At 69.5% G+C, this 14,246-nt stretch overlaps 2 protein-coding genes across 3 annotated transcripts in view; one reads left to right on the top strand and one right to left on the bottom strand.

Annotated features, from left to right (window-relative positions):
* The first annotated feature begins 60 nt into the window (after window positions 1-60).
* On the top strand, window positions 61-11,395 carry GET4 (guided entry of tail-anchored proteins factor 4). The gene is made up of 9 exons (XM_054574186.1): window positions 61-308; window positions 4,651-4,729; window positions 4,830-4,908; window positions 5,055-5,204; window positions 6,088-6,226; window positions 7,199-7,339; window positions 7,434-7,509; window positions 7,590-7,662; window positions 10,758-11,395. Exons 1-9 carry the CDS (start codon window positions 133-135, stop codon window positions 10,841-10,843), a joined length of 999 nt encoding a protein of 332 aa, XP_054430161.1. The 5' UTR covers window positions 61-132; the 3' UTR covers window positions 10,844-11,395.
* Window positions 11,396-12,093: 698 nt separating this feature from the next.
* Window positions 12,094-14,246, bottom strand: part of ADAP1 (ArfGAP with dual PH domains 1) — a 28,208-nt gene continuing 26,055 nt past the window's right edge. For both annotated transcript variants that reach the window (XM_054574065.1, XM_054574146.1), the window contains exons 8-11: window positions 14,106-14,168; window positions 13,703-13,774; window positions 13,262-13,490; window positions 12,094-13,146 (exon numbers count right to left, since the gene is read on the bottom strand). In XM_054574065.1, the coding sequence (XP_054430040.1) occupies window positions 13,125-13,146; window positions 13,262-13,490; window positions 13,703-13,774; window positions 14,106-14,168 (386 nt within the window). In that variant the 3' untranslated portion in view covers window positions 12,094-13,124. The remainder of the gene's footprint in view (window positions 13,147-13,261; window positions 13,491-13,702; window positions 13,775-14,105; window positions 14,169-14,246) is intronic.

The following is a 14,246-nucleotide window of genomic DNA, read 5'->3' as shown; positions in this document are numbered from 1 at the left end:
ACCCGCTGTCACGTGGCCGCGCGCGGCTCCTCGCAGGCCACCGTAGAGGACGTCGGGGCCGCCGGGACGGGAGCCGAGAGCCGCTGCCCACCGCGCCTGCGACAGCGTCACCCCTGCGCGGAGCGCCGGCCCATGGCGGCGGCGGCGGCGGCGGCGGCGGCGGCGATGGCCATGGCCGAGCAGGAGGGCGCCCGCAACGGCGCCCGCAACCGCGGCGGTGTCCAGCGCGTGGAGGGCAAGCTCCGCGCCAGCGTCGAGAAGGGCGACTACTACGAGGCGCACCAGATGTACCGGACCCTGTTTTTCAGGTACCCGCTGCCCGCCGCCGGCGCCCGGGGGTCCCCGCCCGCGGGCCCGCGCCGCTGCCCGCCGCCGAGCCGTGGGAACGGGCGGCCGTGCGGCGGCGGGTGGAGCGCCCCGGCCTCGCCCCCGCTCGCTCTGCCCACCCCCGGCCGGTCCCCCGGGCGCCGCGGCGTCGGAAGCCCGCACACGGAGTCTCGCGGTTTTCCTCCCACTCGGCATCCGGCCCGTTCGCTTTCCGTTCCGGTGCCCTCAGTCCGCTCGGCGTAGCGGCCGAAGCAGCGCTGTTTACCGCCCGCCGCGGCGGGGGCACCTGCGCTGGCTGCCGGCCACGTGCGCTGGGCTGTGCCGCAGCGCCCGTGTGCCCGTGGGGCCGCCGTTCCCCGAGGAGCGGCCTTGGGGGCTGAGTGACCGGCTCCCGCGCTGCGCGGCCGGCGCCCCGGCTCCCTTGGGCGCGGTGTCGCGGGGTCCCTACGTCCCACAGCAACTGCTTTCCTCGTCACACCGTTTTAACATGGGGACGGCCCGCCTGTGAGTGACCGACACCCCATGCGACGCTTTGCGGTTCGCGGCCGGTTGTCTGATCCAAGGTGGGTCCCGCCCGTGACTCGCGGGATTCGCCCTTGGCACCACGAGGCCCGGGTACCAGGCTTTTTCTTTGGGCAGTTGAATCAGTGTCTCGGGCCCTCGGGGGGTGGTGTCCGCCCTGGCTTTAGCTGACCAGTTTCTGCTTGGAGTAAACCCGGTCCCGCAGACCGAGCTTGCGCAGCTGGATGGCGCGTGGATGGGTCTTTAAGGGACCCACAGGCAGGCCGGGGGTGGGCGCTGCGCCCGTCCTCGGCCCGCCAGCGCCAGCGGGGCCGCAGTGGGAGCGGCTGTAGCCTCAAGGCCGGCCTGGTGCTGGACGGTCCTGAGACTCCTGCGTCACTGTTTGTCCCGGCGATTAATCAACAAAACTGGATCGCCCCAAAACAAACACGCTGTTTCTTGTTCTGAGCCAGTTCTGCGGTGACGGCTGCCTGGGTTTGCGGCCCACCTCTGCTCCTGGTGGGCCTGCACCCTGCCCGGCCCCTCGTTAACCCTCCAAGCCCCGGCTTCTGCATGGGTTATTTTAGGGGCCCCGCTGCCCCTTCAGGCGTCCTGAGAAGTGAACGGTCAACCGTGGGCCTTGTTGGGGGCGAGTAATCGGAGCCCCCCCACCCCGCCCCAGGCTGGGGTGTCCCTGACCCTCCACACCGCAGCGCCTGCGGGGCCTGCCCCGTGCACAGCTCTGGGAAGCCGGGCGCACCGCGTCACGCTCACTCTTTAACACCTGTCCACAAGCACACGTGTGCAGACACCCGGATGTGAGGATTTGCGTAAAACGTACGGTTGGGCCAGTTTTCACACACGTTTACACTGGTGAAGCAGTGACCGATCGAGACACTGAATTGCGTGTCACCTCTGACCACGCTGTCACCCCCTGCACCGGCTCCCCTCGCGCCCCAGGCTCCACGGCCCGCGCCGTCGACCGCCTCGCACCGTCTACAGTTCTGTGTAAGCGGGGTCCGGTCTAGCTGACGTGTTGAGTCCCCTCGGTGTGGTTATTTCGAGACTCGCTGCGTGTACAGCGGCACGTTTGCCTTGCCCAGCGGCGGCCCAGGGTGGGCTGGACACAGTCCGGCCCCCGCCCACCCCCTGGGTCAGCTCCCGCTCTGCGCTGCTTCCATTCCTTTGCGCAGTTGGAACTGGGCGGCTCGGCCACGGGGTGTCACCTGGGGTGTGTCCCGGGAGTGGGTGTGGCTGCTGGCCCTGCCGGCTGGTCCCGCTGGTCCCGCTGGTCCCTGGGCTGAGCTCGGCTCAGCGTTTGCCTCTGTCCCCCCCGGGGAGGCAGTGGGCAGGCCCGTCTCCTCGGGCCTCGCTCTGCTGACACCTTCACAGACGTCGTTTTGTCTGGATGGGTCGTCCGCCTCTCCGTGTAGAACGTCTGTCTTTGTCTCTCGTTAGGTTCTCAGTCCTGGGGTCACGCGGCCCCCCGCAGCGGCTGCACCCCGGTCCCCGGAGGCCGGGGCGCTCGGTCCCGCCTCGCTGGCCGGGAGGGGCCGCGGCTGCGGCTGGCACAGCGGCTCGTGTGTCCCGATCGCTCTGGCGCTGCTGCCGCCCCTTCCCTCCCCTTGCGCTTCTGGCTGCGGCTGCAGGTTGGGGTTTTCTCTGACGTTTCCCTGTTTTCTCTCCACGTTTCCCGTCCCAGCTCGGAATGTTTGCTTTGTGGTTGCGGCGAGGGCGGTAGAGCGGCCGCGGATAAAGCAGCTCTTTGTCTTCCCCTCGCTGCTTATCTCTCTTGGCCTGTGCCAGGTCCCCCGGCCTCCTCCCTGTCGGTGTTTCTGTTGTCACCGATGGTCTCCTGCTACGTTGTTCCTTCATCACTTCTGATAAACTGGAGCAGCGATAGTTACGTTAATGCTCCTTTTTCTCTTCAACTTTTACACTGTGATTAAGTGTGTAACACTGTTCTGAATCACAGTTGCAACTTTTTGCTTCTGTGGGTTTGTCCCCCGAAAGGTTTGTGCAGACCCCTCAGTGTCCCTCTGCAGAAGCCTTTGCGTCTCCTTCCCGCGTGAACAGGGTCGACCTTGCCGGTCGCGGCGCAGCTGGCGGTGGCTCTCGGCTCCCTCTGGCTGCTCCCGGCTGGGAGTGTCTGCTGGGAAGCCTGCGACCTGGTGGCATCTCTAGGTCCCTGTCTGCTCCTCCCCCTCCCCCCCGCCTTGAGAACGCTTTTATTTTTTTTCTCTTTACCCCTTTTGGTCACTCACTTTCGACAGTTTTGATAGTCTGTGTCCTGGAGAAGGTCTTTGGCGTCGAGGTCGCCAGGCCTCCCCGCATCTGGGAAGTTCTCCGTCCTTCCTCCCGTGCGGCTCCTGCTCCCTCCTCGCCCTCCCAGGACCGGCTCCGTCCCGCGGGCGGACCCTCTCCCAAGTCCTGCCACCGCACCGGCCCGTCCTACGGGCCGGCCTCCGGCTGCCGTCCCCGACGCGCGCTCCCCTGCTCGGGCTCGGCGCCGGTCCGGCGCTTTCCTCCCGCGCGCAGGCGGCTGCCCCCTGAGAGCCCTGCGCCGGGCCGGGCCGGGCCGCAGGGACCGGCGGCTGCTGGGAGCGCTCTGCCCTCGGGCACTGCCTCCCCGGCTTTGCGATTGGTCTCGGGACACGTGCCGCGTTCTTCCCGGGCGGCCTTGCTGTTCCTGGTCTTTCAGATCGTTTTTACTCAGGTGCCTGTTGGATTTGAATGAACTCAGGTTGGCAATGAGAAGCCATTCCTCCGTCTTCCAGCAGGTGGCGCTCCCCGCACGTGCTCGCGGGGCGGGGGGCGGGGCCTGGCTCGAGCTGCTGCCCCGCGGCCACCGCACCCTCTGGGGCCCGCGAGCAGCGCTGTCGCGGGCGGGGCTGGCCCACAGGCGCCGGGGCGCGCCCTGCGCGGGTCCGTTCCAGTGTCCAGTGTCGGGGCCTCTCAGGGCTCCTGTGGGGGGGGGGGCTTTGGAGTTGTGGGGGTGACAAGTTGTGGATTTTGGGGGAGGCACACGGGGTCCGTCTTGCTGGGCATGGTGCTGTTTTTAAGAACAATAACAAGACCCCCAGGTGGTGGGGCTCAGTGGACTGAGCACCGACCTGCGAACCGAGGGGGGTTGCCCGTGCGACCCCCAGTCGGGGGCACAGGTCTGGGGTGCTGGCTGGGTCCCCAGCGGGGGACACGTGAGACAGCCACACGTGGGTGCTTCTGTTTCTTTCTCCCTTCCCCTCTCTAAAAAAAGTCTTTTAAAAATAAAAGAATAAGAGCAAAATCAGCGAACGAAGGCAAGATGCAGGGCCGTGCGGTGACGTCCTGCGGCCAGACCCGGTTTTGGTGCGACGGCCCCGCCTGCGGCCAGTGCTCCCTCCGCTGTCGCCCTCGTGGCTGCCTCTCGCCCTCCTCTCCTCTCCCAGCTCCCCGGCGGCCGCGCGGGGGTCGCCGCGCGCCCGGGCGGCGGGGCCAGCCTGTCCTGGGGGCTCGGCGTTGCCCCTCGGCCCCTCCCCGGACGCCAGCGGCCCCGCCTGGGGCTGCTGTCTCCCAGGCATCGCGTCTCGCTGCCCACGGTGAGCAAGTCCCGCGTGTGTGGTGGACGCGCGGAGACAGGCCGGCCTGGCGGCCCCTTCGGAGAGCGGCTGCGGTCCTGGGGGTCCGCCCAGAGGGAGCTGGGGCCCAGGCCTGCGGGTGCCATGCGGTGGGTGTCGGGCCCCGTGCCTGGGGGCGGTGGGCGCTTCCGCAGGACCCCCAGCCGGCGGCCCCTGGTGTGCGGCCGGGCGTGACCGGCTCCCTGCCCCATGTGCTCGGCCGCAGGTACATGTCACAGAACAAGCACGTGGAGGCCCGGGAGCTCATGTGCTCGGGAGCCCTGCTCTTCTTCAGCCACGGCCAGGTGAGCCGGGGGCGTCCCTGCTCGGCCGCAGGGACGGGGTTTCTGGAACACGCAGCTTTCTAACAGCGGGACCCGCGTTTGCTTCCACACCGTGTAGCAGAACAGCGCGGCGGACTTGTCCATGCTGGCCCTGGAGTCGCTGGAGAAGGCCGAGGTGCAGGTGGCCGAGGAGCTGCTGGGTGAGCCTCCCCGCAGCGGGCTGGCTCCCGGGGGCGGGGGCGGGGGCCGGGGCCCGCAGGGCTGGGGGCCCCCCTCCGGATGTGTGCGGGAGGCACGGAGGCCACACTCGCCGCTCTGCACGAGGGCCTGTGTGTGTCGCTTCCAGAAAACCTGGCGAAGCTCTTCAGCCTCATGGACCCGAATTCCCCGGAGCGGGTGGCCTTTGTGTCCAGAGCCCTGAAGTGGTCCAGCGGCGGGTCCGGGAGGCTGGGCCACCCCCGGCTGCACCAGCTGCTGGCCCTCACCCTGTGGAGAGGTGGGTCTGCTGCGCGCGGGCCCGGGGCGGCCTCCGCGGCTCTGTCTGAGAGAAGCCACCAGGCGTCTCGGCTGCGGCAGGTGTGAGGAGGGCCCGGCGCCGACGCTTGTGCCCCTCGGTCCCCTCTCAGCTAAGCCATCCCCCCGGGACGGGCCGTGAGGCTGGGCCATGACGGTACAGGGGGGTCCCCTGCTCTCAGGAGTCCCCAGGTCCCTGGAGGTGGCCCTGCCTCCCCCACAGGCCCCCCCTTCAGGACCTTGTTCCCCAGGCTGGCAGCCGTGGCTCGGACCCGGGTGTCCCCCGCGCTGGGCACAGCTCCGTGAGGAACGGGCCCATGGCGGGCAGCCGGGGCCCCCACACCTGTCGGCGAGTGCAGCCCGGCCCCGGCTGCGGCCCGACTCCCGCTCGCCCCCCGCAGCCTCCTGGGCTTCAGAGGGGCCGGCGAGCATGTGGGAGGGGCCCCGGGCCCCCGAGGCAGCATGGGCGGCTCAGGGTGGGTCTCAGGGTGCCACCAACATGAACGTGGCGGGAGCCCGCTAGGGCCAGCTCCGCGGCGTCGCATGCCCTCGCAGCAGCTGCACCGGGGCCCCAGGGCCCGAGGGACTCGCGGGGCTGGCCTGTGCCCGCCTCCGCGCGGGGGGCGCAGCCTGACGGAGGGGAGCTGGAGCAGGACGTGTCTTGACTTCCTTTTAATGTTTTGTTTATGTTTCAGAGAGAGGGGAAGGGAGGGAAACACCGGTCGGCTCCCTCTCGCACCCTTGACCCGGACCGAACCCCGCGGCTCGGCGTGAGCCCCGCTGGGGGCTCGAACAGGCGACCCTTCGCCGGCCGGTCTGGGAAGGCGCCGGACGCCCGTGCTCACAGCCGCTCTCTCTCTCCGTAGAACAAAACTACTGCGAGTCCCGGTACCACTTCCTGCACTCCACCGACGGCGAAGGCTGCGCCAACATGCTGGTGGAGTACTCCGCCGCCCGGGGCTTCCGCAGCGAGGTGGACATGTTCGTGGCCCAGGCCGTCCTCCAGTAGGTGCCCGCGTCCGCCCGACCGCGGGCCGCGCTGCTCGCAGCCCCCAGGAGTCGTGCCGCTGGGGGGTTCGGCTGGGCTGTGGGGCGGGGGCCGCGTTGGGGTCCCACGGCCCCATCTTCCTGTCCTCTCTGCCCCGTGCCCTCGGGCTTTCGTTCTTTTGAGCAAGAGGCAGCGTTTCTGTGCAGGAGGCGTAAGGGGCAGGTTTGGTGCTTGGAAACGCGGTGTGCGCAGGGCTTGGAGGCCTTTTCAAAGCCTGGGCTTGCCGCTCCACGCGGGGGTTTCCGCGTCCCCGCGACCCCACGGGCACGGCCCCCCGCCCGGGCCCGGGCCCGGGCCCGGTCCCTGGGCCCTGCCCGCCCTCTGCTCTTTCCGACGGTGTGTCTGGAAGGGCCGACACGCACGGCCGCGGGGCCGGCGGCGCGGGGGCCCGGCCTGGTCTCCGCCCGAGCCCGTCCTCGTCCTGATGGGAGCGTTTCACGCGGGATTTGTTCGCTTCCTCCCACGGACACGCTTCGGCGTGGAGGCCGGGCACTGGGGCTGGGAGTCCTGTGAGTTGAGGGGGACCCGCCCGCGCCTGAGGGCTGCCACGCGCAGCTGGCACCGCAGGGCGTGTCTTACCGTCCCAAGTTCGCAGGCACCGGCTCCGGGGCGTTTGGGGGAGACGTTTTCTCTGTCTCTGTGAGCCTCCTTCTCGTGGGTCCCCGTTTGTGCCTTAAAAATGGGGACTGACTGCGGCTGCCCACACCTCCGCCTGCCCCTGTGGGGAGGCGGCCTCCCCGAGCCTCGAACCTGGGCCCCAGGGCCGACCGCGCCCACGCAGGGAGCGGCGCCCACACCTGTGCCGGCCTTGCACACGTGCCCCGCACGGCCTCGCTCCCCCCAGCTGCGCCTTGTGGAGCCCCGGCCGGCCAGGCGCCCTGGGTCAGCAGGCCCTGGACGCCCCTTGAGGCCGCACTCTCACCCCCCAGGTTTCTCTGTTTAAAAAACAAGAGCAGCGCGTCGGTGGTGTTCACCACATACACCCAGAAGCACCCGTCCATCGAGGACGGGCCTCCGTTCGTGCGGCCGCTGCTCAATTTCCTCTGGTTCCTGCTGCTGGCCGTGGACGGGTGAGTGGGCGCGGGTGCAGGCTCCCCGGGGCTCCCCGTCCTGCCCCTGGTTCTGGGCGGGCCGCAGAGCTGTGCCCCCGTTGTCTGGTTCCAGGGGCAAGCTGACCGTGTTCACTGTGCTGTGCGAGCAGTACCAGCCGTCCCTGCGGCGGGACCCCATGTACAACGAGGTGAGGGCGGCCCCCGGCGGGGCGGGCGGGGCCCGGGCGCGGGGTCTTGTGCGGCCCCTCACGGTGTGCCCGCCCCTCAGTACCTCGACAGGATAGGACAGCTCTTCTTCGGGGTGCCGCCCAAGCAGACGTCTTCCTACGGAGGCTTGCTAGGTAAGGCTGTGCGCCGCCGCGGCGTCCTGAGGCCCCCCCCCCGGGACCCCCCCTACCCCGCAGCTGCCAGGGCCGCAGGAAGGCGGCCAGGTTTCCCTTCCGGCTTTTTTTATTGTGGTAAAATACGTGGAACGTGAGACGTGCCATTGCACCACCTCTGAGTGTGCAATCGGCTGCCGTCCCGCCTGCCGGGCCTGGGTCCTGCGGTGGTTCTGCCCGATCGTTCGGAGAACCTCCGCGCGGCCCCGCCCGCCGCGCACGAGGCCTGCGTGTCCTGTGTGCTGGAAGCTGCCCCCCTCACGGCGGGCGGTGGTGTCTCGCCGTCCCCGGGGGTGGGGGACGTGGGGCGCCCTCCCTGGGCTCCATGGCCCTCGCTGTGGCCGCTTTCCGGTTGGATTGTTTGGGTTTCCTAGATGACATACTGCAAATATTTTTCCTGTTCTGTGGGTTTATCTTTTCTAAGACTTTTTAAAGCAGTTTTAGGTTCACAGCAAAATTCAGAGGCTCCCACCCACCACTCAGCCACACATGCAGCCCTCGCAGCCCCCCTCAGCCCCCCTCGCTGCCCATGAGCCCACACGGGACCCCCTTGCCCAACCCTGGGGCCGCCCCTGCCACCCGCGTGGTGGGGGTGCGGTGACCCCGCCTTGGGGTCGCCCCGGGCTGTCGCCGCCGCGCGTCCTCTGCTCTGCCCGTGTGCTCCCAGCCCCCTGGCGTTTCACTCTCTTGATGGCGTCTTTCGCTGCACAGGTTTTTTAAAGTTCCGTGAAATTCTGTTGTGTTTTTTTTATCCTGTGCCTTTGGTGTCATACCCAAGAAACCCTTCCGGGTCCAAGGTCGGGCAGCGTCCCGTGTTGTCATCTGTTGTCACCGCAGCCTTTCAGCATGTCAGCTCTTGCATCTGATCTGGGGAGCGTTTTTAGTTCTTTTTTTTGTCTGCACGACTTAAGGGTCTGACCTCCTCCCTCCCACGTGTGTCCGGCCCCGACCTGAAGGCGGGTCTCTCCTCCGTGTGTCCTCCGGGCCCTGCCCCCGGGGTCTCTGCTCCCGCCGGGGGCTGCTCCCCTCGTGTGGGGTTAGGACACAGGAGCCTCCAGCTTCGTTCCTTTCTGTCGAGGCCGGTCTGGCCGCGTGGCTGCCTCGAAATTTGTAGGGATTTCAGGATGGGTTCTCCTGGTTCTGCAGAAAATGTCATTGGCACTGTGGAGAGGGCGGGACCGCACGGAGCCTGCAGGTCGCTTTGGGTGACGCTGACCTTGTCGCTGTCTGCGGCCTTCTGCTCCGTAGACGGGGGTGTGTTTTCATTTATATCGTCTTGCGTTTCTCTTAGCAACCTTTGCGTTTTCCACTGTACATGTCCTTTCTAAATATCTTTGGTGCTATTACAGATCGAACTGTTTCTCTAAGTCTTGTTTAAAGTTGTTCACTGTCACTGTATAGAAATGCACGTAGTTTTTGCATGTCGGTGCTGTGTCCTGCAACTTTGCTGAATTCCTGCATCAGTTGTAGCAGTTCCTGGCGTCGTCGGGGTTTGGGGCACGTACGGGCACAGCGTCTGCCAACAGGTGCTTCCCCTTTTCCCTTCCAGTCTGGCTGCCTTTCCTGCCTTCCCTGCTCGCGGGCCCAGGCCGGGAGGGCGGGGCCGTGCTGCGCGCGCCTGCTCTCGCCGCGGAGCGGGCTCGGCTGCGGCTCGTCCCGCCTGGTCCTCAGCGCGTGGCAGCCGCTGCCTCCCGCGCCTGCCTTGTTGAGGGTTTGCACCTGTGAGCCCCGAGCTCCATCAGGTGCCCCTCGTGGATCAGCTGAGACAATCACGTGGCTCCTCTTCGCTCCGTCCGCGGGGCGCACCCTCGCGTCCCAGGACGGGTGCTGTCGCCCCGGGGTCATGCCCGGGCGCTGGTGGGGGCTCTGCCGCGGCGCTCGTCGGGGGCTGGGTCGTGCTGGTCTCCCGGCCGAGCGGGGACACGTCCCTGGGAGGCAGGGGTGCAGTGGCCCCTGCCCCGTGGCCGGGCTCCTCGCGGGTCTCGCCCGCGTGTCTGCTGCGCCGTCGCAGCCGGTGTCGGAGGCCCGTGGTCGGCCCTTTCGAGATCGGGCCTTTGCCCCGTGTCCCGCCCCACCTGGCGCGGCCTCGCGCCGTGGCGCCACGCGGGCTGCCGCCTCCCCGCTCAGACGTGAGCCCCCGCCTTCCTCCGAGCAGGGACGCCCCCGCCCCCGTCCCCGGCTCAGCGCACATGCCCCCGGGGGCCGGACAGCAGTGACCGCAGGCGCCTGGCGGCTCCTCCACGCCCACTGCCCGCCCGTTGCTTCTGTGGGCGCCGGGCAAGCGGGCCGGGCGGGGCTCCTCCCTCGGGTTGGTGGCGGCACCTGGACAGCCGGCCAACGCTCCCCGTCGGGCTCGCTGCCGCGTGCGCCCCCAGGAGGGCTTCCTGCCTCTGCGGGTGGGAAAGCAGTGTCCCTTTCAGCGCAGGCCTTATGTGTTGCGTGTCCCCTGTGGCTGATACGCACCTGCACCCGCAGCTCCCTCCGCACCCCCATGACGGTGACGTGTCCGCTCGCTGTGGCCGTGTCGTTGGGCTCGGCCCCAGCCACATGCCCCATCGCAGTGTCCAGAACCAGCCTCGGCCTTCACGGCTGGCGCGCGGGTCCGGGGAAGCGGCCCCCTGTCCACAGTGGGGTTTGCGTCTCCCCACGTGTGTGTTCCGTGGTGGTTGGCTTACAGGGACGTTTTAAACTGAGTTGGTGTTAACGCAGCCGTGGTTCTTCGGGTAAAAGTTAGAGACGCGAAAAGCCGAAGTGTCGGCGGCGACTGCCCGTGGCGGGTGGCAGGCGGCAACATTCTGTGCAGCCGGTGAAACCTGGGCGCGCAAACCGACGTGTGTGCGCACGTGACGTCCAGCCTGCCCTCGGGCTGACCCTGGGCTTCTGTGACGACCTTTCGGGCTCCCCCCGGGCGGCCAGGCTGCGTCCCCGCTGGCAAGACCTGCTGCGAATGTTCCGAGTGCCCCCCGTGGAGGGGTCCCCGCTGCGGGGCCACAGGCCGGGGTGGGAGCGTGGTCGGGTGGGCGCTGCCGGGCCCCTGACGGTGCGTCTGCTTCCAGGGAACCTCCTGAGCAGCCTCATGGGCTCCTCGGAGCAGGAGGGCGAGGACAGCCAGGACGACAGCAGCCCCATCGAGCTGGACTGACGCCGCCCTCCGCCGGCGCGGCTCCGGGGCCGAGGCTGCAGCAGCTGCGCGTGGCCTCCGATTGACCCCCAATAAAGCACAGGCCTGCGGGCCGCCCCCCCAGCCTGTGTTTCTGGTTTGCTTTGGGTGCAGGGGCACTGCCGCTGGGCCGTCCCCACGTGCGCGTCCCGTGGTGGCCGGTGGCCCCGTGCCACACCCCGGGCACCGTGGCTGCTGCCGGGCCCTGTGTACACGTCCAGAGGTTGCAGGTGGCGCCTCGTGGTGCCGTGTCGGTTCCCCGGGCGGCGCTGCCTCCGCCCCGCGTCCTAGGTTCCAGCCACACGACCAGCCCAGGAGCGAGTGGGCGGCCCGGCCAACGGACTCACGGCCGCAGGCGCTCCCCGGCGATGGAGACAGGACACGCTTTATTTTTTCACAATTAAAACTAAGACTTGTAGATTAATGCACAGTGATCATGCATGGAAGATGCAACGTATGCAACTCTATTCACTGTAAAAATGGGATTTAAAGGAAGGTTTGTGTTAATTGTTGAGTTTAAATAAACCCTTTATACTGGGCTTTGCAGCACTGGCTCTTCCTGAGCGGGCTCCAGGGCATGGCCGGGCGGGCGGAGTGGACGGCAGTGCGGGGAGGCCCCGCTCTGTTTCAATTTGGAGGAACCAAATCTGCCCACAGGAGAAGGGGCGCGGTTTCCGCACGTGAGGTTGGGAGGCCCTCAGCTGCCCGCGGGGCCCCTGGGGAGGAGGTGGTGTGGGGGGCGTGGGGGAGGTGCGCCGGCTGGACTCGCACCCTGAGGGGCGTGGGCACAGGCGCAGGTCTCCGGGCGGCTGGACCCCGGAGGGGCTCCGACACGCTCCCAGTGCCAGCTGAGCGGCCGCACAGGCCCCGCACCTGCCCTGGCGGTGTCCTGGCCGTCACTCACAGCCCCCGCGGCGCGGTGGCTTCCCGGGAGCGCAGCGTCCCTGCCCCCACCCCCCACGGGGGTCCAGCCGGTAGGACTGGGCGGCGAGCGGGGCCTGTGCGGCCCCTCAGCCCAGGACGGGCTTGGCCTCATCCAGGCAGGGGCGCGGGGAGCCCCGAGACCAGCCGTGCGGGGCAGGCCTCCTGCCCGGCTCTGAGGGACCCTCCCTGCTGGTCCTGGTGCGGTTCCCTCGAGCGCTGGGGCTGCTCGCGGGGTCGGCTTCCCGGCCCGGCCTGCAGGGGCGCACGCGGCGCCGCGCGCACCGGCGCACGAGCCCAGGACACGTGCGCGTGCAGAGTGGGCGCCCTGCGTCCGGGCCTGGGGGAGGGGCCGGGAGGCCGGCCCAGGGCTCATCTCAGGCGGGGGGAGTGGACGGCGGCCGGCCGGCTGCAGCAGGCCCTGGTCAGGAGGGGGCCCTCGCCCCTTGTCCTGCGCCCTGGGGGCCTGTCAGCTGGGCTCCGTGGGGGGCCGGGCCCCTCGGCCGCAGCGCCAGCCCAGGCTCGCAGCCGGTCTGAGCTGGCGAGGGAGGTGGCCCCTGGGTGACTTGGGACAGGACTGGGCCCCATCTGTCCTGAGGAGCCCCCCCACCTGCTCGGGGCAAGCCCTCAACCCAGGCCCCTCAGGCCCTGCTTCGCTCTGGGGCGACACGGGGGCAGGGGCAGCAGGACGGGGTCAGGACCCCTCCCCCCCCATAGTCCGCACCACCCCCTTCTCCCAGGCACGTCCCCACCGGGGAGGGTGTCGGTGGCGCAGCCGCTGAGGGGCGGGGCCACGGGGGTGGGCGGGGCTCGGGCCTCCAGCCTCAAGGGGCCGCGGCGGTGAGGTCAGGCCGGGAAAGGGGTGAACGCCGGGCAGCGCCTGGACAGTAAGGCGCCCCCAGGGCCCGGCGCAGGCGGCCGGGAGGCCTCTGACCCCAGGACCCACGTGCCTCCAGGTCAGCCGAGGGTGAGGACCACGCGTTCCCCTCCAGCCCCGGGACCCCAAGAGTGACACCCAGCCGATGCTCAATAAATACTTCTTGAGGGGGGCATGCAGGCCCCCCGCAGCCCCGTCGAGCCCCGGGCCGGGCGGGTGCCTGTGCGGGGGGCAGGGCGAGTCAGGGAGGGGCTGCTGGGCCCTTGGGAAGGGTGGCCCGGCGGGTGGGGGCGGGCAGCCCACGGAGGAGGCTTCAGAGACGCGGGCGCCAGCGGCTGCCACTCAGGTCCCGGGCTGCCCCGGCGCCAGCGGCTGCTTCCTCGGTCCGCAGGCCCTGCCGTCCGGCCCCTGCCACGTCGCCGCATCCATGTTCCTCAGGCCTCCGGGACCGTCCCTCGCTAGGGCTTATGCTTGAAGTGGGCTTCCACTGGAAAGGGACAGGCGCGGGCTTTGTCACGGCGCGGGGGCGCGGGGGCGCGGGGGCGCGGGGGCGCGGGGGCGCGGGGGCGCGGGGGCGTGGCCCCCGGCCGGCCGGCGCTCACCTGCGTACTCCTGCGGCAGCATGGGCCTGTCCACCACCTTCCGGAAGGCCTCCACCCACGCCCGCTGCTCCGCCTCCGTCTCGCAGGCCAGCAGGAACCGGCGCTCCGGCGTGACGATGGTGATGCCGTGCGGCCAGTGGTGGCCCTGGGTGGACGGTGGCAGCCTGTCCAGCACCGTGTAGCCGCTCTCCTTGCTGCCGATGAAGACCTCCCCCCGGGCGAAGGCGTCCTGCAGGGGGAGGCGGCTGAGGACGCGGGGGCTGTTCCGGGGCAGCTCCCCCTCCGGCCCAGCGTGGTGTGCAGCCGGGCGGGGCCCCGGGCGCCTCCCTCCCCTTCCCCTGGGGAGTTGGCCACCGGCGCCCGCCCTGTGTCAGGCCGGGGGGCAGGAGGCGGGTCTGCCCTGCGCGGCCGCCGCTGCCCTGGGCCGGGCCCCCCCCTCACCAGCGGGTCCTTGAAGTACAGGAGCCTGCGGTCGTCCATGGTGAACCAGCGCCTCCGGAAGCCTTCTGTTTGCTGGGGGCCGGAGGGCCAGGACCAGTCGGGTCTGAGGCCGGCCCCCGACCCTCTGACCGTAGCGCACCCCAGGCGAGGTCCGCATGGTGGGGTCCCTGGGCCCTGGGGTACGTGCCCGTTTGGGGCTGGGGCTGGAGAGGCGTGGGCCCGACCTGAGAGGCCCCCGCTCTTACAAAACATCGTGGGGGCCGTGACCACCCCCCAGGATGGCCCGCTAGGAACACGCCTGTGAGCCAAGGCTTCACCTTCCTCCTCCACGGCAACCGCCCCCGGGTGACGGGCGCCAACCCCCACGCGCGTCCCTGGGGGCCCAGGCGGCCGGTGGACGCACCTTGGGCCCTGTTTTCTCCATGTAGCCTTCCTTCAGGTAGTTCCTGGTCAGCTTGGGCACCAGCTGCGGGGAGGGCAGGCTCAGCCCCCAGTCCGCCCCTCCCCCGCCACTCAATCAAGGAGGGTTGCTGTGGTCCCTCCA

The sequence above is a fragment of the Pteronotus mesoamericanus genome, unplaced genomic scaffold, assembly GCF_021234165.1.
Source record: "Pteronotus mesoamericanus isolate MK-2021 breed Mesoamerican mustached bat unplaced genomic scaffold, CSHL_Meso_final contig_1, whole genome shotgun sequence".
Taxonomy (NCBI): Eukaryota; Metazoa; Chordata; class Mammalia; order Chiroptera; family Mormoopidae; genus Pteronotus; species Pteronotus mesoamericanus.
This window is presented reverse-complemented; position numbering and strand designations above follow the sequence as displayed.

Coding starts and splice junctions, on each gene's coding strand:
- GET4 (XM_054574186.1), top strand. CDS start 133: ATGGCGGCGGCGGCGGCGGCGGCGGCGGCGGCGATGGCCATGGCCGAG. Junction 309..4,650: donor TACCGGACCCTGTTTTTCAG/GTACCCGCTGCC, acceptor GCTCGGCCGCAG/GTACATGTCACAGAACAAGC. Junction 5,205..6,087: donor GGCCCTCACCCTGTGGAGAG/GTGGGTCTGCTG, acceptor CTCTCTCCGTAG/AACAAAACTACTGCGAGTCC.